The following is a 25,540-nucleotide window of genomic DNA, read 5'->3' as shown; positions in this document are numbered from 1 at the left end:
TAACCAAAACAGTAAAAGTTACTGTAATGCCACATACTTAATAAGAACCAGGTATACGGTAAATACCATACCCTCTTTACAGAAAAAACTGTCGAAATGAAGACCCATAACTGTAATTACCATACACTATTGCTATCTTCTCCCACACGTAACTAAGATATTGAAATGTCTAGTTTCCAGTAATTTCATGTTAGCTCTGAAAAATGTAAGAGATCCTTGCAATAAGACAATTTTTTTTTGTCATCATTCTACTGACTGGTTTGATGCGGCCCGCCACGAATTGCTTTCCTGTGCTAACCTCTTCATCTCAGAGTAGCACTTGCAACCTACGTCCTCAATTATTTGCTTGACGTATTCCAATCTCTGTCTTCCTCTACAGTTTTTGACCTCTACAGCTCCCTCTAGTACCATGGAAGTCATTCCCTCATGTCTTAGCAGATGTCCTATCATCCTTTCCTTCCTCCTTATCAGTGTTTTCCACATATTCCTTTCCTCTCCGATTCTGCGTAGAACCTCCTCATTCCTTACCTTATCAGTCTACCTAATTTTCAACATTCGTCTATAGCACCACATCTCAAATGCTTCGATTCTCTTCTGTTCCGGTTTTCCCACAGTCCATGTTTTACTACCATACAATGCTGTACTCCAGACGTACATCCTCAGAAGATTCTTCCTAAAATTAAGGCCGGTAATTGACATTAGTTGACTTCTCTTGACCAGAAATGGCTTTTTTCCCATAGCGAGTTTGCTTTTGATGTCCTCCTTGCTCCGCCCGTCATTGGTTATTTTACTGCCTGGGTAGCAGAATTCCTTAACTTCATTGACTTCGTGACCATCAATCCTGATAAGTTTCTCGCTGTTCTCATTTCTACTACTTCTCATTACCTGCGTCTTTCTCCGATTTACTCTCAAACCATACTGTGTACTCATTAGACTGTTCATTCCGTTCAGCAGATCATTTAATTCTTCACTTTCACTCAGGATAGCAATGTCATCAGCGAATCATATCATTGATATCCTTTCACCTTGTAGTTTAGTTTCACTCCTGAACCTTTGTTTTATTACCATCATTGCTTCCTCGATGTACAGATTGAAGAGTAGGGGCGAAAGGCTACAGCCTTGTCTTACACCCTTCTTAATACGAGCACTTCGTTCTTGATCTTCCACTCTTATTATTCCTTCTTGGTTGTTGTACGTATTGTATATGACCCGTCTCTCCCTACAGCTTACCCCTACTTTTTCAGAATCTCGAACAGCTTGCACCATTTTATTGTCGAACGCTTTTTCCAGGTCGACAAATCCTATGAAACTGGATTGTAAGGCGTACCCAGGAGCAGATATAGACTCAGATCACAATATAGTGTCCTGATTTTTCTTTAGCCTTGCTTCCATTATTAGCCGTAATGTCAGAATTGCCTCTCTCGTCCCTTTACTTTTTCTAAAGCCAAACTGATCGTCACCTGGCGCATTCTCAATTTTCTTTTCCATTCTTCTGTGTATTATTCTTGAAGCAGCTTCGATGCATTAGCTGTTATTCTGATTGTGCGATAATTCTCGCACTTGTCAGCTCTTGCCGTCTTCGGAATTGTGTGGATGATGCTTTTCCGAAAGTCAGATGCTATATCGCCAGACTCATATTCTACACACCAACGTGAATAGTCGTTTTGTTGCCACTTCCCCCACTGATTTTAGAAATTCTGATGGAATTTTATCTATTCCTTCTGCCTTATTTGACCGTAAGTCCTCCAAAGCTCTTTCAAATTCCGATTCTTATACTGGATCCCCCTATCTCTTCTAAATCGACTCCTGTTTCTTCTTCTATCACATTAGACAAATCTTCACCCTCATAGAGGCTTTCGATGTATTCTTTCCACCTATCTGCTCTCTCCTCAGCAATTAACTGTGGAATTCCCGTTGCACTCTTAATGTTACCACCGTTGCTTTTAATGTCACCAAAGGTTGTTTAGACTTTCCTGTATGCTGAGTCTGTCCTTCCGACAATCATACCTTTTTCGATGTCTTCACATTTTTCCTGCAGCCATTCCGTCTTAGCTTCCCTGCACTTCCTATTTATTTCATTCCTCAGCGACTTGTATTTCTGTATTCCTGATTTTCCCGGAACATGTTTGTACTTCCTCCTTTTATCAATCAACTGAAGTATTTCTTCTGTTACTCATCGTTTCTTCGCAGCTACCTTCTTTGTACCTATGTTTTCCTTCCCAAATTCTGTGATGGCCCTTTTTAGAGATGTCCATTCCTCTTCAACTGTACTGCCTACTGCGCTATTCCTTATTACTGTATCTATAGCGTTAGAGAACTTCAAACGTATCTCGTCATTCCTTAGTACTTCCGTATCCCACTTCTTTGCGTATTGATTCTTCCTGACTGTCAGGAACTTCAGCCTACTCTTAATCACTACTATATTGTGATCTGAGTCTATATCTGCTCCTGGGTACGCCTTACAATCCAGTATCTGATTTGGGAATCTCTGTCTGACCATGATGTAATCTAATTGAAATCTTCCCGTATCTCCCGGCCTTTTCCAAGTATACCTCCTCCTCTTGCGATTCTTGAACAGGGTATTAGCTATTACTAGCTGAAACTTGTTACAGAACTCAATTAGTCTTTCTCCTCTTTCATTCCTTGTCCCAAGCCCATAGCGATGTCAAAATCTTTCTCTCAGAAAGCAATAACAATCTGATGTTGGAAAATAAAATACACACCCCATATAAAAACGAATAGTTTTTGTAGTTACCATCTTGGCTAAGACTCTTCGAAAATATTTCGGACGCAGTTTAATAATTGTCTGCTTGGATGGTTGTTTATATTAGTAAATTAGTAATTTATAACCTATTAAATCTAGAGTAATGTGCATTCAGTCTCTTCTCTTCGCCACTATAGCTTTTTCATATCCAGCTTTCTACAGATTAGAATCGTTAAACTTGACATAACAGACCAGTTCCCGCCTTCTGAGAATGTTTTCGATTAATGCATATACATTTAAGAGCGTGTGCGTCAAGACAATTCCGTCCGTGCACGGACTTGAAATTTGCCAAACCTGTAATTCCACTAAATAATCGTAGTTATTCAACTAAGGTACTGTAAAATACATTACCCCCCAGGGGGTCCACAACTCTTTTGTGGATACGTGCGTGGCGAGCACGGGGCCCCGAGCCATTGCAGCCTTCTTTCTCTCCCGGGCTGCATTTCCTTTCCCTTCCCCTCCTTTCCCCTCCATACCCCTTTCCCCTCGCCCTCTCCTCTCCCTCTATTGGTGTCTTTGCTTATGTTGGCCCCCGCTATCCTCCTGGTTCTGTTGGTTTTACACTCCGGCTTTGTTGCGTAATCATCTCCTTTTGGCATTCCTTGGTCCCCCTCTGGGGTTTGACATCCATTCCAAAATTTCTCCTCCGTAGTGTGAGCCATTTGGGGAGGAGCACCTTACCTAGTGTCCCCGACGTGCGCCCTCCTAGTACATTCCACCTTTTCTTTTACGTCGTCTGATGCTAGGGTGCATAGCCAGCACGGTAGCCAGCCCGTGTGGTGGGGTCGCTATGTACCCTTTTGGTTGAGCCCCCTGAACACACAGGGATCACACTTCTGATACCTGAGCTGTGACCTCCTCATGCATGCCTTGGAGTGGTTGCTCGTCATCCTGGAGCATCGGAACTCCCGGCAATGGCCGCCGTGCCAGACGGCCCTTGCTGTGGCTGGGTGGCGCCCGTGAGGAGAGCCCCTGATCGGAGTGGGTGGTATCAGGGCGGACGCTATGCAGATGAAACGCATACGGGTCCAAAACTCTGGCCGCTCTTCTGCGGCCGTCTCTCTGCGTGGTACTGATTCCTCAAGTGCTGCTTCTCTTGCCCCTTCGGCCTTCCCTTCCGTGGCTACCCCCTGGGAGGAGGGTCAGGCCCGTCGTCTAGGGGCAAAATGTTTCCCCCGTTATCTAGTTTGCACCAGGACTGATGGAGATACTTTCACTAGTGTCAAACCTTTATTCTTTGTGGAACACATTGAAGAAAAGTTTGGCGAAGTGGACTCCCTGAGCAAGATGCGGTCGGGTTCGTTGCTGATAAAAACTGCTTCGGCTGCCCAATCTGCGGCCCTTCGTGCCTGTACCCATCTTGGCACAATTCCCGTGTCCATTACCCCTCACCAGTCTCTAAATATGGTACAAGGTGTGATTTTTCACAGAGACCTCATCCTTCAAACTGATGAACTTCGGGACAATCTCGGACGGCGGGGTGTTCACTTTGTTCGGCGTGTTCAGAAGGGTCCTAAAGATAATCGTATTGATACTGGTGCCTTTATCCTGGCCTTTGAAGGGGATACCCTTCCTGAGAAAGTTAAGATTATGGTCTATCGCTGTGATGTGAAGCCGTACATCCCACCTCCTATGCGGTGTTTTAAGTGCTTGCGTTTTGGCCACATGTCTTCCCGCTGTTCCCAGGACCCTCTCTGTGGTGACTGGACGTTCACTCCATGAGGGGAGTCCCTGTGTTCCCCCTCCTGTATGTGTAAATTGTCATGGTAGTCATTCTCCACGTTCAGCAGATTGCCCAGTCTATAAGAAAGAAAAAAATATACAGGAGTATAAGTCCCTTGATCGTTTAAGCTACACAGGCCTGTAAGAAATATGCACGATTGCACCCTGTGTCCATGACATCTAGTTACGCCTTGGTTACATCTTCATCCCTTCCTCCCCCTTCCTTACCCCATCCCGGACCCCTCTCCTTCCCCCCTCCCCTGCGGCTCCCACACCTTCCCCTCTGGGCGCTGCTCCCCCTCCCCAGCCGGAGAAGTGTCCCACTCCTTCCGCGTCTGCCGGTCAAGGGCGCCTCTCCCGGGATGCCACTTCCCGGCACCTTCCAGGTCAAAGGTCTGCTGCAGCGCGGCGACCGCGAGTGCCGCGGTCTATCGGCCCCCAGGTCGCCCGGTCTCTTTCTGTTCCTGATCTTGCTGCAGCTGGCTCCATTATGCCACACAGCCCTCCTCGATCTCACCCTGAAAAAAAGAAGAAACATAAGTCCCGGGACAAAGAGCCTCTGGTGTCACCGGAGGTCCCTTCCCCGACTTCACAACCGGATTCTGACCTGTCGTTTATGGATGTCGCCCCCTCCTTGTCGGTGACGGGTGGGGACCCGGCGGTATGACTGGATTTAGCGTGTTCAGCCCTCATTTAAACCATCGTTCTGTGGATCTACAATGGAATTGTAATGGCTATTATCGTCACCTTCCGGAATTGAAATCCCTTCTTTCGTCCTACTCAGCAGCTTGTGTGGTTCTCCAGGAATCTCATTTTACTGATGCTCACTCACCGACCCTCCGTGGGTTCCGTGTTTTCTGTCGAAATCGGGTCGGACCCTTGCGGGCTTCTGGTGGCGTTTGTACGTTGGTCTGTACAGACATTGCTAGCACGTGGATTCCTCTCCAAACTACATTGGAAGCGGTTGCTGTTAGGGTCCACTTAGACTCTGCAGTCACAGTATGCAATCTTTATCTCCCTCCTGACAGGACTCTTACACCTGCTGCCTTAACCACCCTTCTTCAGCAACTTCCTCCTCCCTTCCTCCTCCTTGGGGATTTTAATGCTCATCATCCTTTGTGGGGCAGTGCCTTTCCATCTAGTCGAGGTCTTCTTATAGACCAATTTATTGCAGACCACGACTTGTGCCTTCTTAATGATGGCTTCCCTACTCATTTCAGTGCTGGTCATGGTACCTTTTCTGCCATTGATCTTTCTCTCTCTTCTCCCTCTCTCCTCCCTTCATTACACTGGTCACCACACGACGACCTTTGTGATAGTGACCATTTCCCGTTGATTATCTCGCTCCCTTCCCGCTCCCCGATGGACAGGTTAACTCGTTGGTCTTTCCAACGCGCCGATTGGGCTCTATACACTGCACAGGTCGCGTTTTCTCCCTGTTTGTCGGGTTGTATTCATTACGTCCTACGTGACGTGTCTGACGCGATTGTTCGCGCTGCTAGCATTGCTGTCCGGCGCTCATCTGGACAATTTCGTCGTCGGCAAGTCCCGTGGTGGAGTACGGCTATTGCCATTGCCATCCGTGATCGCCGTCGACCTTTGCAACACTTTAAGAGGCACCCATCCGTAGCCAGCCTTACTACCTTTAAACGCCTTCGTGCTAAAGCCCGTTATTTAATCAAACAGAGCAAGCGGATATGTTAGAAACGATTCGTTTCTTCCCTTGGTTCTACTGTCCCTCTGTCACGGATATGGGCTACACTTCGCTCTCTCCAAGGTTGCCATCGGCAGTCTACCCTCGCAGGCCTTCACCTCCCAGATGGCATTTGTATGGAGCCATTAGTTCTTGCAGAACATCCAGCGACCCATTTTGCAGTGGCATCAGCGTCAGCCTCCTATCCAGCTGCTTTCCTTCATCAAAAACAGCGGGCTGAAGCTTCCACCTTATGTTTCACCCCTTGTGAGTCAGAATCTTTTACTGAATGGGAATTTCTTTCTGCTATATCTTCTTCTCATGATATGGCCCCTGGCCCACATTCCTTTCATAACCAATTGCTTCAACATCTCAGTGCTCCACAACGGCAACATCTTCTTCGGGTGTTTAACCGTATCTGGCTCCAGGGTGACTTCCCTTCTCAGTGGAGGGATAACATTGTGGTTCCTGTCCTTAAGCCTGGTAAGAACCCCCTATCTGTTGACAGCTATCGGCCAATTAGTTTGACCAATGTTGTTTGTAAGTTACTTGAACGGATGGTAGCCCGTTGGCTCAATTGGGTCCTCGAATCTCGGGATCTATTGTCCCCTTACCAGTGTGGCTTTCGAGAGGGACGGTCTCCAATCGATCACTTACTCCGCTTGGAATCCGCAATCCGGCAGGCTTTTTCCCAGCGCCGCCATTTGGTTGCAGTGTTTTTTGACCTTCGCAAAGCCTATGACACGGCCTGGCGCCATCACATCTTAATTACCCTTCATCAGTGGGGTCTTCGGGGCCCACTCCCGATTTTTATCCGCCAGTTCCTGATCCATCGGTCGTTCAGAGTCGGAGTTGGTACTGCTTTTAGTTCTCCACGGACCCAGGAGACGGGCATCCCACAGGGTTCTGTCTTGAGTGTGCTTCTTTTCCTCATTGCTATCGATGGACTTGTGGCCTCTGTCGGTCCCTTGGTCGCCCCTATCCTGTATGTGGATGATTTCTGCATTTGGGTTAGTTCCTCCTCGATGGCATCTGCAGAACGGCAGCTCCAGGTGGCTATACGGCGTGCCCCTGCATGGACCCTCTCACACGGGTTTCAATTCTCTCCTTTAAAATCGCGAGTTGTCCACTTCCGTCGCCGTACTACGATCCACCCTGATCCAGAGCTCTATCTCGCTGCACGAAGATTGCCTGTGGTCCCACAGTTTCGTTTCCTGGGTCTTCTTTTAGACAACAAGCTCACTTGGCTGCCCCATATCAGACTTCTGAAGGTAGGATGTTTCTGTAACCTCAATCTCCTTCGCTTCCTTGCCCACTCTTCTTGGGGTGCGGACCATTCCCTCCTCCTCCGTCTTTATCGTGCTCTAGTTCTGTCTCGCTTGGACTATGGTTGTCAAGTTTATGGTTCAGCTGCTCCTTCCACACTGCATGTGCTGGATCCAGTCCACCATTGTGGTATCAGTTTGGCCACCGGTGCCTTCCCTACTAGCCCTGTTGATAGTCTCCTGGTTGAAGCTGGGATCCCCCCCCCCTTTCTGTTCGGTGGTCCCTGCTTCTGGTGTCTTATGCACTCAGTATCCGTTCCTCTCCCACTCATCCTTCCTATTCTATCCTGTTCCCAGACCATGGACGTCGCCCACCCGACTCCCGCCCTCGGGCGGGTTTACCAGTTGGGCTGCGCCTTGCGTCTCTTTGCAGTGATTTTCAGCTTCCTTCTTTGTTTTGTCTTCCTCGCTCCGTCCCCTCTACCCCTCCTTGGTTAGTTCCTCGGCCTCGAATTCGGATGGATCTCCGGCGAGGTCCGAAAGATTCCATCCCCCGGTGGTGTTCCGTTCCTTTTTCCGCCAAATTTTATGGGAGTTTCGGGATGCTGTTGTTTTCTACACTGATGGCTCTAAATCTGCTGATCATGTGGGGTATGACTTGACGTCCTCTGTCGGAACGGAAAATCATCTGCTGCCACCTACATGTGGGGTGTTTACTGCGGAATTGATGGCAATTTCCCAGGCCCTTACCTTTATTAAACAGTCCCAACACAACCACGTTTTGTTATGTACGGGCTCGATGAGTGGCCTTCTTGCTATTGACCGGTGTTTTTCGCGCCATCCCTTGGTCTCTGCCATCCATGACCATCTCATTGATATTCACCGTGCTGCTTGTTCCATTGACTTCCTTTGGGTCCCTGGCCATGTGGGTATTCCGGGTAATGAGCTCGCTGATCGTTTGGCTGTGGGAGCAGTCACTTACCCCCCGTTTTATGTAACCCCTCCTGCAGCGGATTTACGGCTTCACATCAAATCCCACTTCGCAGTCATGGGCAATTCTTGGGAGGCTACTCCCCTGTCTAATAAAATTCGTGCAATTAAGGCGACACCAGTCCCGTGTAGTTCTTCCTTTCGCCTCTCCCGAAAGGACTCGACCACACTGTGTGGTCTCTGCATTGGCCATAGCAGGCTGACCCATGGTTTTCTTTTGCGTGATGAGTCACTCCCACTTTGTGGTTGTGGAGCCATCCAGTCGGTAGCCCACATTTTGGTTGAATGCCCCTTCTTTTGGCTCTACGTGCTAAGTACAGACTCCCCCGCACTTTACCTTTGAAGTTGGCTGACGATTCCTGGATGGTCTCTCTGGTTCTCGGTTTCCTCCGGGAAAGTGGTTTTTATTCTCAGTTTTAAGGTTTTTAATCTCTCTCTGGTGTTGGGGCAAGGCGGTGAGTGTTCAGGCATCTCCCCCACTGTAAGCAGTGTTGGGAGATTCCCGATTCCCCTCCCTGACCGAAATCCTCTTTTCTTCCCCTTTTACTCTGTTTTTACCATTTTTTAAGGCTTGGTTAGTCTTTCTATTCCCATACGTACTTTTTACATTCTAGCAGTTGTACCTTTTACGTCACAGGTGGTCTTGTCTATGCTGCTTCAGCATAGTATTGGGTTCGTTCTCTTGCCGACTTCCCTCATTTTGTATTTTACCAATGACAACATGACTGCCCTTTTACGTTTTTACGATTTTCCGTTTTATTTTTCTGTGTTTACTGAGATGTCCCATTAGCGGAATGGAGCCTACTTGAAACAAGGGACTGATGACCTTGCTGTTTGGTCCCTTAAACCTCAAACAACCAACCAACTAACCCTTCCCTTGTTTATCGTTGGGCATTTGCTGCTGTATGTGCACAAATGAAGGAACCCACGTTTATTTACACCGATGGCTCGAAAACATCGTTAGGTGTAGGAAGTGCCTATATTGTTGGTGACACCCCAAATAGATTTCGGTTTCCCGACCAGTGTTCGGTTTATACTGTGGAGTTTCACGCTGTCCTCCAGGCTGTCCAATAAATCCGTCGCCGTCAGCGGATACAGTATGTTATCTGTTCAGATTCTCTCAGCTCTCTCCTCAATCTCCAAGCTCTGTACCCTGTCCACCCTCTGGTCCACCGGATTCAGGACTGCCTGCGCTTGCTCCATTTAGGGGGCGTCTCTGTGGCGTTCCTCTGGCTCCCAGGACACGTTGGTATCTGTGGCAATGAGGCGGCCGATATAGCGGCCAAGGCTGCAGTCTCTTCTTCGGCCAGCTATTCGATCGATTCCCTTCGCCGATCTACGGAGCGTTTTATGTCGTTGTGTTCTTTTATGGCACGCACATTGGTCGACACTTCCCCATAATAAATTGCGGGACATGAAAGCTCTTCCCTGTGCTTGGACCTCTTCCTCCCGAACGCGTCGTCGGGAGGAGGTAATTTTAAGTAGACTCCGGATAGGGCACTGTCTTTTTAGCCATCGACATCTTTTAAGCGGCGATCCTCCCCCACTCTGTCCCCACTGCTCTCAGCTGTGGACGGTAAGACACCTTTTAATTGAGTGCCCCTATTTTACTCCGTTACGCTCCCGTCTACAGCTGTCGCCTGATATATCGTCCATTTTAGCAGATGACACGCGCTCGGCCGATCGCGTTCTAGAGTTCATTAGTGCCAGTGAGATGACGTCAGTCATTTGAAGCTCTTTTTGGGGACAACCAACCCCTTTCTGTAGTGAATTTTTAAGCTTTCCTTCTGCTTTGTTTCTCCAATTTTTTGTTTCGTTCCCATTTCTGCTGGTTTCCAGTTTCCTTTTTTACCTTCTCCTCAGTCACAGACCGGGCGCTAATGACCGTAGCAGTTTTGCGCCCTAAAACCATAACAAAAAAGAAAGTATTCAATTACAATCTTACAGATTAGTTTTGGACATGTTCCCTGAAGTGATGTCCTTCCTAAACAACCGTCTTACTTTCGCCCAAACCATTTCTATCGCACTAAAATCAGAAATACTTGATGGCAAATGAACAACTATATGGCATTTTTCTTTCCCCATTTCGTAGATCTCATACTTCTTAGGTCCGTGTTCTTGCATTACAGGGAGGAGACTACTTACTCACGCTCTCATTACAGGCAACACGCCTGTTGGAGCCATTCCAACATCCTCGCTTTGGTACACATGTGGATGTTACCTCCCCATCTGTCATGGTGCCCATCGCAGCGACTTACTTTGGAGGAAGAATTTTGAAGAACTGTATTTGGAAACTATTTTCAAAAGTTTACAGAACTCATTTCACCATGGTAATCGCTTTTTGTGGATCTAGACCAGAATTTATGGACCTCCCTGACGAACAACTACACCGATCCGACACTTCTTATTGGAAGCTCTTGAGAGGAGAGTCCTCCACAACGCTGACATCTTGCATCTAACATTTACCAACCGTTGTATTACTGCCTATCCAAGTTAAATTTAGATACAATATTTCTGTGGCTACTTCCCGAATATTTCACTTCAGCCATGGAAGGCGGCCTTAATTCTGTTGCAGTAAGCACCTCTTATTCTGCACTTTTTCCGTGTAAACGCCAGGGATAAGAAAACATTCCGTAGAGGTGTAATAACCAGAGTCCACCCAATTTTGCGAAAACTTCGTTTACTCTACAACTAAGAGAAATCTTCAGCACCATGTAGAAGTCTCAGCTTTTGTTTAAAGACAATTGTATCGAAGTTATTTAACTAGAATTTCTCAGATCTTGACCTAAGTAAAAGAGAATTTTAAAGAATAAAGTAAAATTAAATTTTATGCAGAATGTTACGCCAAAAGTATCAAGGGCAGGACCCAACGGAAAGGAATGATTTTTTAACCCCGTGCACAGTAGTGTAGGTTACGGTTCATGTGATCATGTCACAATTAACAATAGTAGCAGTCCTTTGTTAGAATAGATCAGATCAAATAGGGCGATCACAACCGTGAATCTGCATCTTGGAAAATAGAAAACCACTTCAGTTGAGCGAATCCTTTTTCACTGGACTCATATACTCCACTGGGCAGTCACACATCTGCTAAGTCATAACCGATTAATCATTTGATGATATCGAAATACTTAGTTACTGTGAACACAAATGCAGTTGTTCATAAGTACCTACAGGGTTTCAGAAGGCTATGGAAACTGAGACGTACAGAAAATACCGCAAGTGGACAGTGTCCCTCCAGTCCTTCAACACAACACAGGTGCACAGTACTGACGCCACTTCTGACACGCAATGCAGACCACTAATATGCAGTTCACAATTAAGTGCCCGGCAGAGGGTTCACTCAACCACATTCAACCTACTTCTCTACCGTTCCACTCGCGAACAGCTCGCGAGAGAAAAGAACACTTCAATCTTTCCGTGTGAGCTCTGATTTCTCTTTATCATTTCTCTATGTACGTGGACGCCACTGAAATGTTTTCGCATACGGAGGAGAAAGTAGGTGACTGAAATTTCGGGAGAAGATTCTGTCGCAACGAAAAACGCCTGTTTTAATGATTGCCGTCCCAACTCCCATATCACTTACGTGATATTCTCCTGTGTTTCGAGATAGTAATAAACAAGCTGCCTTTGAACGTTTTCGATGTTCCCAGTTAACCACATCTTATGCGGATCCCACACCACACTGCAGTGTTCCAGTAGAGAGCGAACAAACGTATTGTAAGCAGTCCCTTTAGTAGGCCTGTTGCATTTTCCAAGTGTTCTGCCAATAAAACTGTCTTCGATTTGCTTTCCGCCACACATTGAGAGATAGTTACAAATTAACTCGTAATCCTAATCCCTAAGTATTTAGTTGAATTTACAGCAGTGAGATTGGTGATTCGTGTAACCGAAACTTAACGAATTCCTCTCAGAACTCCTGCGAATGACCTCACGCTTTACACTATTTAAACTGCCACTTTAGCTGAATCATTTTGCAACTGATTTGATCTGAAGTCTTAAGAAGACGGCAGATGAGGCTTATCTGCAAGCAGTCTGAGAGCTGCTCACTTCCTCCCTTAAATCGTTTATATAGCTTACGAATACCAGAAGACCAGTAGCATTTCCTTGAGGACTTTCCCTCAGTTACTACGAACATTTAACTTCGACAGAAAATCACGAATCCAATCGTACAGCTGAGACGATAGTCCATCACGTAATTTTATCAGGCGTCGCACGCCAAATATGAAATTGCCCAGGAAGGCATGATAATAGTAAGATTTTGAAACGTTCGCCTATGTGGAGCCGTGAACTAATTGCACAGTATGGAACGGCTGATATGTCTAAATGTTATGGCATGCCTGTCCTAGTGCAACTACACCGCGCAGTGTTAGAAATAGGTTTGAGATGTTCTGTCATCTGATGGGTCTGTTACCGGTATGTCTTAGTTCTCGCGCAGTTTGCATTCACTCGTAACCCTTTACATTTAACATGTTTCATAAATTCCATTTGCACTCCTGTGTATTAAGATTCGTGGAAATTTATGTACAGGTTATATCATGGGTTTTCCGCTTTTGGTATGTAGTATGAGACGTCCCTTCAGAGAAATTTATGAATGAGCAGATAAACGCCTTACGTCATTTGATTTTCAATAGCAACAATGCAAACCAGCCACAGACGGCACGCAGCACAGCCAGCGATTTTCATACAGAGCGCTACGTGGCGTTACGAACGTAACTTAAACAGCCTGTAACCTCTCCCTCACTTATCGACCTTAATGACAGTGAAAAATTAAGCCGCGTGTACCTAATGGAAATTTGGGAAAAGCAATCGTCACCGAAGTTAATTTGTCGGTAAAGAGGGAGGACAGGGTTACATCTAAATGAAAGAAAAATGCAAATGACACTGGTGGAAATTAATTTTGAAAAGGGGTAAAGTCAATAAAGAAAGTAAGTGTGCGGCCGTTACGTTAACAATTAACTAGCTGTAATTAGATTTTTGAGATTTCGGGGAAATTACAGTCGCCAGTCCTAAGGACAATTACTATAGTAACTGAAAAAGGTTATTACATATATAATTAGCACTAGAAGCGTGGCAAATGAAGGTTGACAGGTGTAGTGTGAAAACTGAAAGTTTGTCAGAAGTAATAAATTTCGCTACACTCTGACTTAATTTAGCAAAAGAATTAATAAAACCGGAAAATCGAAAGTTAATTTAGTGACTGAAGTTAATAGTGAGCTTTTTCTGAAGCACATCGAAATTCAGTAAAATACGGTTAGTCTTCGACTACCTCAACAATCATTTCAAAAGCTACTTGAATCTACGCAATTTAGAAATAAGAGATTTAACTTTGAACTTGAATTAAATGATTCTGAACAATTAACAATAGTAAAATTTAGTACGTACCAACCTGAGCTGCAGTCACAGGTAAGCTAAAATACGGTAACAAAACTCGCACTCATAATTTGTGCTTGTGTAATCTAAATATTGTAGCCAGCTATGAATACCTTAACTGGACTTTGAAATTAAACCAGTGAAATCGAATGATGCTGGCGTTTGAATTTCAACGACACTCGGGTTCATTCCGGAAAAGGAAGGGACCCTCCTTGGTAATGCAATTGGAACAATGAGCAACAAAGGTACATGGTAAGTTGCAGCAATTTTGTGATGCAACAATTTTAAAAGTTTGAAAATCTGAGGTCTGCCATACAGTTCTAAGACTTTACGTGCTTGATTGAAGGTTTGAAGCCGTCGATCGAGGAGGTGGCGACAGTCACTCATTGTCGGCCGTAGCTGTTGCAGAAGCTGGATGTTGGCGCGCCTTCTTCTCGACACGGTCACCAGACGAAACGGGCTCTTGATGTGCGCCAGCTAACGCTTCCCGTCCGCGACACCATGTCAGAAACTATCATCGCAAGTCGAGCGCAATTACATGCTGCCAAACCCCGAAAGCGCGGCAACTCGCGGGAGCTTCACAAAACACCTGCTCCACTGCACCACCCCAGCCAGACACTCTCTCTGTCCGCGCTCCACGCGACAGAGTTAACACTACCAAAGATCCTAAACACTTTGGTTCTCCACACGACCTATCGATGTATTCGTTCGATAGCATAGTTTTCCGGAGGCCAGACCCAGCGTATAAATACAAATGATATTCACAAAACAAACCAACATAAATGCATAAATATATATATATACAAACAGTAAAACTAAAATATATAGACAGAAATGTCATATCTTCAGGTGCCAAAATAAGAAAAATCTATAGTACAGTAGATGGAAATAGGATATGCATTTCCGGCGTTACAAGCCTACTTACCGTAGTCTCAAGACACTGGACGTTTGTACAGTGGAACTCACTATCTCAGGTCATCGTAGACATCAAAACGATTTCCCTGTAACTTGTCTATCCAGGTTGTGAATATGCCGCTGCCACACGCCCTGAAAGACGACCACGTCGAGGTGGAGGTTTTCTACTGCGGCCTTAATTTTACGGATAATTACCTGAGACTGGGCATCATCAGAAGCGAGGCCTTTCCAATCGTCATGGGAAGCGAGTGTTGCGGGGTAGTCAGGCGAGTGGGAGCTGGAGTGGACGATCTCGAGGTAAGAGGACTGTAACTTTAGGAGAATGTCGTGCTGCTTGTAAGCCCAGAGCACTGAGCTAGCGCGCTGGCCGCGGCAGGCGGGCCGCAAGGTGCTGTGCCTGTGGATGCAGGGCGGGCTGTTCCGGCGCGTGGTGCAGGTGCCGCGCGGCCGCTGCTTCGCGCTGCCCGCCAGCGCCACGCTCAGGCACGCCGCCGCGCTCGGCCTCGACTGCCTCGTCGCCTACCTCTGCCTGTTCGACCTGGGCAGGCTGCGCAAGGCGGGCGTCGTCTTCATGCAGTCTCTCGCAGGTACAGTACGGCAGCCGTAAATGCTAGCAGCAAGTTGCGATAAGTGCCTGTGGGTTGCACACCACAAACATCGATAAACTGGAAAAGCAGTACTACTAAACCCTACACCAGAACCACGTATCCGTTGCTGGTTGCCTCTATAACTGCTTCCAGGGAGATAAAAATCTGGTTTTCAGAGTTTCGTGTAACTATTGCTTCAATTAAAATTTTCGTAATTAAACCTTTCAGTATCAGGTGTGTCTGAAACTTTTCAAAATGATCAATGCCTTTAGAATGAAACCGATGCTATGGTAAGACAGTACACCGAGGGACCTTTACGAATCAACTGGACTGCAGCAGTTACTGCGTTCGAAGCAACAGTAGGCGTGAAGCTGTGCTCCGTGATTGTAAGAGACTGACAAGCCTTTTTGTGACCGTATTGAGATCATTGACAGTGAAAGCAAATCTATTGTTAATGTACAGTAAATCTATCACTGCTGTCAAGTGGCTTCGAAATGTAACCATTGGAGCAGTATGTACCTTTCGTATGAATTTATATTTTAGGCCCATTTTTGGGTCCTACGAGGGTGAGTCGAATGAAAACCTTAAATTTGTAATTCGTCGAAATCTCGCGCCGTTATCCTGTAAGTTCGTAAGCGTCCTGCAAACAGCGTGCAGAATGGCCTGTAGGTGGCAGCATAGTGCAGATGCACACGTACCGCCGCAGTATCAGTATAGACGGGGCCCCACTTGAGACTTTCACCAGGCAAATGCATGAAGTGCTCCAGTTTCACAAAGTGTCTGCAAGATGGGTGCCACGGCAGCTCACTCCTGAAATGAGAGAACGACGTGTCGATGCTTGTGAAAAACTTCTTCGGCGCTTTGAACGAGAAGGTGATGGCTTCCTTGCAAGAATCGTTACTGGGGACGAAATCTGGATTCACTTCCACCAACCGGAAACGGGGAGAGAGAGAGAGAGAGAGAGAGAGAGAGAGAGAGAGAGAGAGAGAGAGAGAGAGAGAGAGAGAGAGAGCACAAGGAATGGCGCCTTTCCTTATGACCAAAACCAAAGTAGTTTCGAACAGAACCATCAGCAGGGAAGGTTATACTGACTCATGAGACGAAAAAGGCGTCATTTTGGAGCATTACATGCCTAGAGGGACCACTGTCACCAGTGCATCATACACAGATATCTTAAAAAAAATCTGCGCCCTGCAATCAAATCAAAGCGACGTAGATTGCCGTCAGCAGGTGTCCTTCTGCATTATGACAATGCACGGCCCCACACTGCCTGTACAACAGTTGCAACAATCTCACACGTGCATTTTGAGTGTCTTCCTCATTCACCATACTCGCCAGACCTTGCCCCCAAGTGATTTCCATATGTTAGGACGGTTCAGAGACGCAATGGGGGAAAAAAGATCCATTCTGATAAAGAGGTACGCCACGCGGTGCACGAGTGGTTGCGCGCACTACCAAAAAATTGCTTTCTGAAGAAATTTTTTCATTTCGTAAGAGCTGGAGGACTTGCATTGAGCGTGGGGAGATCATGTTGAAAAATGATACAGCTTTATACCACTTCTGCACAATAAATATTAAAAAATTTTCATTTGACTCACTACAACAACCACTACACTACACTTTACCACTACAATTTAAGACCTCACGGAAGTTGATATACGAGATAAGGTATAGAGAAATTGCGAAATTTGTAAAATATATTTCACGAAAGATGACTGTTGGAAATTGTATGACCCTGTGGTTCCAAAGTGAAGCCGTGACTGTAAAAAGATGGATTCAATTTTTGCCAACTTCCTGTATTCGTTGCTTACTGCGATAAAGGTAAATTCTGTGAAAATTTGTAAAATGGTTTTATATTGTTGGGACTCAAAGGAATAAAATTTTCACACACTGACGCGTTTTACGGTCAGAAACAATTCTTCCCAAGTGGCGATGTGCAAATAACCGGATTACATTCGTCAAGTATTAGAAGATGGCACTTAGCGACTCCTAGAAAACTTCACACAGAATTTCACAACTGTACTGAACTTGTCTCACTGTCACCCTCCCAAATGATGAAAGCAAAAGAGTTATCGCTTACTACATTTCTGCTGTTACTGCAGGCATACTTAAACATCATGCATGACAGATAAGTTACTGCTTCACCTATTATTCTCAACACAACTGGCAGTCTCCAGATATCACTAACTCTACAAAATTCACTGTTCCATGTATAGTTAGGGAGATAGGACGTCACAATCGTTCAGATGCGTGAAAAACTAAAATTTCTTAAAATTGCACGCAAATTATCCAGACTACATTCATGAAATATTTCATTACAGCAATTAGTGACTTTCAAAAAATTTAAATCATTTCAAAACTTCTCTACACCTTTCATCGCTTACAGGCTTCGTCAAATATTTTAAAAACGTCGGTAATTAGATGTTGAAACTGCTTTATACATGGGAGGTAGATTCTTTAAGTAATCGGGGGTAAAACCTAAGTCAGCTTATCTTCAAATGAAAAACCTTCGCCTACACTAATAATAAAATTTTAAAGCTCGCGTGTCTGAACACACTAATCTCCAACACTGCTAGAGGACTTTCATGGGGTTTTCACAGGTAACAGCATCTCCTAGTAATATATGGGCTATTTTATGAAAATCGAAACACGTAAAAGCAAACGCCATAATGTAAAGTTGTATCTAAAATCGTTTCCTCGCCTTCGTAGTTCGGATGTTTAATCACAGCTTGGTATTCTAAAGAACCAGAGGGAGCTCTTTAGTAATGCGTCAAATAATTAACAGGTGGAGGTATTTCTTAGCCCAGTGACATATTTTCAGAAGTTTACACCAGTGAACAAAATATAGCACCACAAGCTTATCTTCATGAATGTTAAGAGCGAGTTTACCTGGCTAGTGTCTACGGATGTACTGATTCCGCCTTGAGTATTACAAATATGTTCTTTCGATAAATTTTATTTTTATTCTTTGCTAGGAAAACTATTTCATCAAGTTTGATTTAAAATTTGGGCGCCTACTGATTAAATTTTCGTTTCGTTTGCGAGTATAAATGCCTAGAAAACTGTCTGGTCCTTGTGAAAAAACCAGAATGGCTAAAAGTCTGAGGACTGGGGTCTCAGCAATCTATGAAGGTAACGAGGCAACTTACTGTGATCCCATCATCAGGCGTCCTCGCTCTTCAGCAAGTCCTCCCAAAAGCGAGGCGCAATATAGCTCCCAAGTGTCATACACTATCTCGCTCCTCAGAACCCTTCTCGGTTAATTCTCTCTAACTTCATAAAAGCGGAAATTGTGACGAGAGGTGGCAAAGGAGAGTTTTAATAGGCTGAACTCTAACAATTTACCATTTCGCTTTAAACTTGTAATATTTCCGGTGAAGTTATGACTACACGCACAGCACAATACCAGACGTTGTGTGCTATGTACGTGGATTATAGTATCAGCTGCTTTTCATACATCCAGTTCTACGTGGATCTCCCGCGTTAGTGAAGCAAATAACTCTTTCCGTCATGTCACCAATCACACTAGTAAAGCTTCAAATATTCCATGCGCATGAAGTGCTGGACAAAGCTAAAAATAACCGGACAACGCCGGTTTTCTCAGATTGTTGGAAATAAAACCACCAGATGCTGTAAAATTATATGTGGACAACAAATAACACCATAAGACAATTATCTTGAACTGATTGCAGATATTAAATATCGTGGAGTCTAAATCAACATGCGTCTGTCCCGATAGCTAACAAAAATTCGACACAGAATCAAGAATCGCAAGAATCGGCTAAAACACGTAACACTCTCCAAACAACGCAATATGAAACATCCAATATGAGACACTTAAAACTCACAGCACTTACTGGTAAAATCGAGCTGAAGACAACGTAGAAAATCCTTGACGGAACTACTACAGGATGAAAGAACTTTAAATTGTGCAAGACTTCGTAAGTCAGATACTATAGTCCAGTGCACAAAGGAACAGGCGAATAATGCAACGAAAGAGAATTGCAAGCCAGGAGTATCAATCACCTCTCACAAGAAACACGAACTAGCAAATGTCTATCAAATAGTTCCAGGTGAGGTGCCTTAGAGAGCTTTACTTTCTCTGGCAGATAAATGCCGGGGCTATAATTTTCACTTCTCCCCCCCTCCCCCCCCCCCCCACCACCACCACCACCAAAATCCAAACCAACCGGATCAAGAATAGAAGAGAGAATATCCCGTCCATTTTTCGGTAGTCTAAAACTATTGCCAAGACAGAAAAAATTAAGGCCTGAAAAGAACATAATCACTAGCCGCACATTCCGTATTCAGTAGAAATCAGACGAAAAAAGCCACCTAGCCTGCACCTTAGTATCGTGAAACGACACACACACACACACACACACACACACACACACACACACACACACACACACGCTTTCTGTTTCGTATGGTGCACTGAATGCTTTGTTCACTCTTCAGGAGGTACACATTGGCCATTTTACGGAAGTTTCCAGCTCTTCACACTATCACCCTGCCTTCCTCCATCGGAAACGAGCGGAGGCGGCTTGAGTAATTCTCTTCCTTATCCGAATGAGTAGAGCAAAGCCGCCTTTACTGTGGGGGTGCTGGATCATGCTCTCAGTTCATCCCAATCCTCAGCCAGAGGGCCAGATGCTGTCCACATTCTGATGTTGCAGCACCTTTCTCTTGTGGGTAAGCATTTTCCGCTTAACCGCATCTGGGCAGAATGCACATTTACTGAACGCTAGCGTGAAGCAACAGTCATACTTATCCCAAGCCCGATAAGGACAAAAGCCTTCCTTCTAGCTACCGCCCAATCTCTTACCAGCTGCGTTTGCAAGGTGGTAGAACGTATGATTCATGCCTGGCTGGTGTGGTGGCTCGAGTCTCGCCATTTACTCACGAAAGCACAGTGTAGATTTAGAGTGCGGCGTTCTGCAGTTGACCACCTCGTTACTTTGTCCACCCATGTCATGAATAGTTTTCTGCGGAAATACCAAATTGTAGCCGTGTTTTCCGATTTGCAGAAGCCATAAGACACCTGCTGGAGAACTGGTATCCTCCGTACTCCTTACACGTGGGGCTTCTATCGGCGCCTGTCCCGTTTTCTTTGGTCAGTTTTAAGAGTTTTCAAGGCGCGTGTGGCTTCTGCCTTGTCGGACGCCTTCATTCAGGAAAATGGTGTGCCTCAGCGTTCTGTCCTAAGCGTCATCAGTTCTGCTATCGCCATCAACCCTATAATGGCCTGTCCCACGCCGGGCATCTCCGGCTCACTTTCTCTCCACGGACTTGTCTCACTGGGTGGCGTCTTGGTCTTCACTCCTGGAGCATCGCTAATGACTTCAGCTTTTCCTCTGACAAAACTGTATGAATTTCTGGCTGCGCAAATAGTTTACTTCACCATCTCATCTTGGGCCTGTTACCCTTCCATTCGTTCACATTGCGAAATGCACGATAGGAAACACTCTTGATCCTCCTATGTCTCGTATCTGGCAGGCCACTGTATGCAGTCCCTCAGTGTCTTAGGTGTCCTCAATGGTACTTACTGGGGTGCCGATTGAAACACCCTCCTCCGTTTGTACCAGTCCCTTGTCAGTTCTAAACTCGACTACGGGTACTTCATTTATGCATCTGCACGCCCATCCCTTTTACGCCATCTCAACCCTATACATCATGGCATCCGTTTGGTCATGGGCGCCTTTTACACCAGTCTGGTTGAGTCTGTATGCTAAAGCAGCTGAACTACCACTATCCGACCAGTCACTTTCTCCTCAGCAGATATGCATGCCGTTTGTCTAAAATGCGTAGCCACCCCTCGTAAGCCGCCTTCTTTGGTGATTCCTTAGGTCGTCTCTCTTTGTTACCTCCTGGAGTCCACTTTCGCCACTTGATACGGCGGCTTAACTTCACGCTACCTGCAGCTTTCCGAGTGAGTGTGAACCCTTCACGACTTGGCTTCGTGAAGCGGCCCATGCTAACCTTGTCCTCTGTTCGCTTCCTAAGAACATTACTCCAGCCTCGGTCTATTACCTTCAGTTTCACGACCTTCGCATGGAACTTACGGATAGTACCTTCGTATTTACTGATGGCTCTGACTGTGGGATCGGGTGTGCATTAGTCATTGGCCCCCGTGTCTTTCAATACCGGTTTCAGGCACACTCCTTAGTCTTTACAGCCAAGGTTTCCGCCTTGTATCAGGCTAAGGAGTACATCCGGCGACACAGCCTTCCCAATTGTGTTCTCTGCTCAGACGCACTCAAGCGCCCTCCAAAGTATGTGCTGTACACTGTTCATCCCATAGTGCAGCGGGTCCAGGAAAACTGTCAGTTGCTCACTCTTCGTGGAGCCAATGTCATGGTTCTGTGGGGTCCCTGATTGTGTTGGTCTGAAAGGAAACGAGGCTGCTGACGCTGCTGTCAATGCAGCAGTCCTCGTACCTCTGCCCCTGAGTTCCTCTATTCCCTCCTATGATCTCTGCGTTGCGTCTATTAGCAGGTAGTGTCCCTTTGGCGTCGCCAATGGTTCCACCTTCACGGAAAGAAGCTTCGGCTTATTAAGCCTCTCCCGGCGCCTAGCAGGAACTCCTCTCGGCTCTCCCCGCTGGGAGGAGATTTTAACTCTGCTGGGTATTGGGCACTGCCTTGAAACGTCCCCTTTTGAACATTTATACAAGACTGTGCTTGAACTGACACACAATATTTTTTAGCGCAACGCAATCTGACTTTCAGAAATCCCTACAAAAGAATGGCCCTGACTAACATTAACCTATGCGTTTCACAAATCGCTTACCTCACAAAAATCTTCATTACTCGAACTACTGCAATACAGCGAGCTCCACTACTGCCAGCTAAATAAAAGATTCAAACTACGGGAGGCACTAACTACTGATAGGCATAGTTAGCAAATGAAAGATTTTAATAGAGAACAAACAATGTATTTACTTTAATAATCATAATATATATGCCATCCAGTCTTACAAATTTAAAGTCTCCGCCATTTCTCTCCCCACATCCACCACTGCTGGCGGCTCACCTCCAACTGCGCAACGCTACGCGCTGTTCACATCCAGCTGCCGCAGCCCAACACTACAGTGGCAGACAACAATGCAAACTAGCCACAGACTGCACACAGCACAGCCAGTGATTTTCATACCGAGCGCTACGTAACGTTGCCGATAAGAAAATATAAACAGCCTACTTACAGCCTTTTTAGCAATCATTTGCTCATTGGCGCTGCCCCACCACTTTGTACGCATTGCTCCCAAACTTTCACTGTTAGCAACTTCCTGCTGGAATGCCCTTTTACCAATTTACGTTCTAGCTTGCGATTTCCATATGATTTCAGACGTTTTAGCAAATGACGCGCGGGCTCTCCACCGCATTTTACTTTTTATCTGCCGAAGCGAAATGGAGAAGACCAATCAATGTTTAGTTTTGGGCCTCCATTTTCGTATGGTGTTTCTTACCTTTTTCCATGTGCCTTGTTTGGCTCTCCTATTCTGTCCATTGGGAATGACTCATAGTCGTTTCCCTCCCCCGTGTTCGTGTTCTCTAGTTTTGACTTGGGCGCGTATGATTCCAGTTGTTATCTGCGCCCTAAAACAAAACAAACTAAAGGCCTTTTTTGAGGGACCAAACGCGTGATAATAGGATTGACAGAGCTGCACAGTGGATGCTCGAGCGTCTCCCACTTGAACTGTGCAGCTTGCATATAACGTTTTCTACATGGGGATGTGCATTATCATGAAGCAGCGCACTTGCTGCAATTTTCTCGGAATTGCCGCCATAACTGCTAGCAGTGACGTATTCTGCGTTCCCCAGTAATGGCGACACCTGGTTCTTTGAAATTAATAAGCAATGGGCTCTGATGATCGAACAGGATGAGAATCACCTTAGCAGCGAGTGGCTTGCTCTTGAACTCGTTGGGATGAAGGGACGATGGACGACACCCCTACATCGTCATTGGATTAGGCTGATTCACAGTGGTGGCACCAGCTTTCACCGCCGGAAAAAATTCACTCAAGGACCTTGTTGCGTTCAAAAATTAAACACATCTGGTGCTTTAGTCACACAACTGTAAGGTTTGCTTTTTGTTGGATGTTGAACACCCCGGGTATCCAGTGGCTGCAGACCTGATAGCATCCTAACGTCTGTTGGCTACAGTATTGCACACTACCGACGCTGATGTAAAGATCCTCTGCTAGCGAACGAATGGTTACGCGTCGGTCAACCCTAATCGCTCTATCAACCGTCAGTGTTTTTCGTAATGGATGACGCTGACCACCCAGTTCGGCTGGCGTGTTGTCTGTGACCGCCGGCCGGGGTGGCCAAGCGGTTAAAGGAGCTACAGTCTGGAACCGCGTGACCGCTACGGTCGCAGGTTCGAATCCTGCCTCGGGCATTTATGTGTGTGATGTCCTTAGGTTTGTTAGGTTTAAGTAGTTCTAAGTTCTAGGGGACTGATGACCTTAGAAGTTTAGTCCCATAGTGCTCGGAGCCATTTGAACCATTTTTTTTGTCTGTGACCAGCATGGAACTTGGCACACCATTTCACAACAGTGGTTTCAGACACAGTGCACACAATCTTCATTCTCTGGTGTTTGTCCTTCGGCAGCCAAGAACAGAATAACAGTACGTTAATCCTGTTCCAAAGCATTTGGTAATAACGTCGCCATAGTTGATTTCCGCATTATGGTATCTGTACTGACATCGCAGTCGTAATACTTCGTATACACGCTGCAATGACGCTCTCAGACGGAAACTCATTGGTCGTCCCTTACCTCTAGTAAGCCACACTTTGAGCAACTCCATCTTTTACCTTTTCATGCTTACTGTTTTTGCTGTCGTTATTGCGCTGTCAAAACCCTTTCTACTAGCCAAGGTTTGCAACACGAATTTCATCGTTAATATCTGCACCAAAATTTGTCTTCGCCAATAATTCCAGAATAAAGCTTAATACCTTTGAGAATTCCTAGCAAATTAACTGTTGCACTGGGACTAGAATCTGGAGCTCACCATTCTATCACCGGTCTTACTGACTGCTCTATTCAGGCTAGACGAAGAGCTCACTCACAGCTCCAGCTGCTATATCATCTCCAAACTCGAGTACCTTCTGGTATGTTTTGCGAGACTAGCGCTTTCGAAAAAAATAGTCGCAGCCTATGGCATTCCAAACGCAATAAGTCACGCCTCCACTTCTTACTGGAGAGATTAATCCAACAACGTGTGGAAAAGAGCTTCACTGATATGCAGGAAGGAAGGGGAGGTATTGGCAACAGTGAAACTGAGAGGGTGGGTTGTCATTTATGCCTTCAGAACTCTCAGGCAAGGTTACCAGTCAGATCTGATCTAGCACAGTGTCAAATACTTTTTCACGATAATTACTACTTACCGAGAGCCTTGTAAGCCGAAAACGGGTTCAAAAGATAAGCAATGATGCCTGTCGTCCACCTTCCACTTCCTTACAGCGCTAAACTCAAAACAAAATCTTTAGTCATCCCTGTTCTTCAATTTGCTTCGTCCAGACGGGGGTGTACTCGTTCCTAACACCGCAATTAAGGGCATTTAGAGATTTTTGTGTACCAGGTTTGTGACACTCGAGCAGTTACCAAGTTTCGTCGGTATCCGATTTGTGTTCTAGATGTAGGACTGATATTTAATCGAATCAGCTCTCCTCGCGGTAAGCAGTGGAATTTGGGTACTTCTTACAACTGGGATTGATAGTCAAATCTCTAAAATTACCGGGAGCCCCTAGAAGATCCTTCCTATAGCTTGCACGGGTGTGCCTGTTGCTCCACGTGTAAGGGAGGTTACGTCAGGTGTCAGCACTGTTGGGCTCTTGTAACTGTTATCTGGTTTGTGTACGAGTTGTAAAAAAAAACCTCTTGGTTGCTGCGTTTTATCTCTAACATCAAAATGTCTCAAAGTCAACATTGTCAAGCCTTTCTCTAAATCTACAATTGACATAGACTTACAATCGCCTTTAATCAATCTATCTTCTAAGATAAGTCGGTGGATCAGTATTGCCTTGGATGTTAGTGTATTTTTACGAAACCCAAATTGATCTCAAAGGCAGTCCCTAAAGTTTTATTCTTCTATGAATTATTTTGGTCACAAAATAGTGACATATATAAAACTAATGGTTAGATAGTATTCACACAAGTCAGTATTTGCTTTAGTTTGAACTGGAATTACTACATCCTTTTACCTATCTCATATGTACTGTGCAG

At 45.5% G+C, this 25,540-nt stretch overlaps 1 protein-coding gene across 1 annotated transcript in view; it reads left to right on the top strand.

The window, feature by feature from the left end:
* The window catches only part of LOC126188470 (synaptic vesicle membrane protein VAT-1 homolog), a 50,839-nt gene that overhangs the window by 15,252 nt on the left and 10,047 nt on the right, over nucleotides 1-25,540 (top strand). Inside the window, exons 4-5 of the mRNA XM_049930074.1 lie at nucleotides 14,828-15,019; nucleotides 15,099-15,309. Coding sequence (XP_049786031.1) covers nucleotides 14,828-15,019; nucleotides 15,099-15,309 — 403 coding nt within the window. The remainder of the gene's footprint in view (nucleotides 1-14,827; nucleotides 15,020-15,098; nucleotides 15,310-25,540) is intronic.

This window comes from Schistocerca cancellata, chromosome 5, assembly GCF_023864275.1.
Source record: "Schistocerca cancellata isolate TAMUIC-IGC-003103 chromosome 5, iqSchCanc2.1, whole genome shotgun sequence".
Lineage (NCBI taxonomy): Eukaryota > Metazoa > Arthropoda > Insecta > Orthoptera > Acrididae > Schistocerca > Schistocerca cancellata.
The sequence above is the reverse complement of the archived record's forward strand: the minus strand, read 5'-3'. Positions and strand labels throughout refer to the sequence as shown.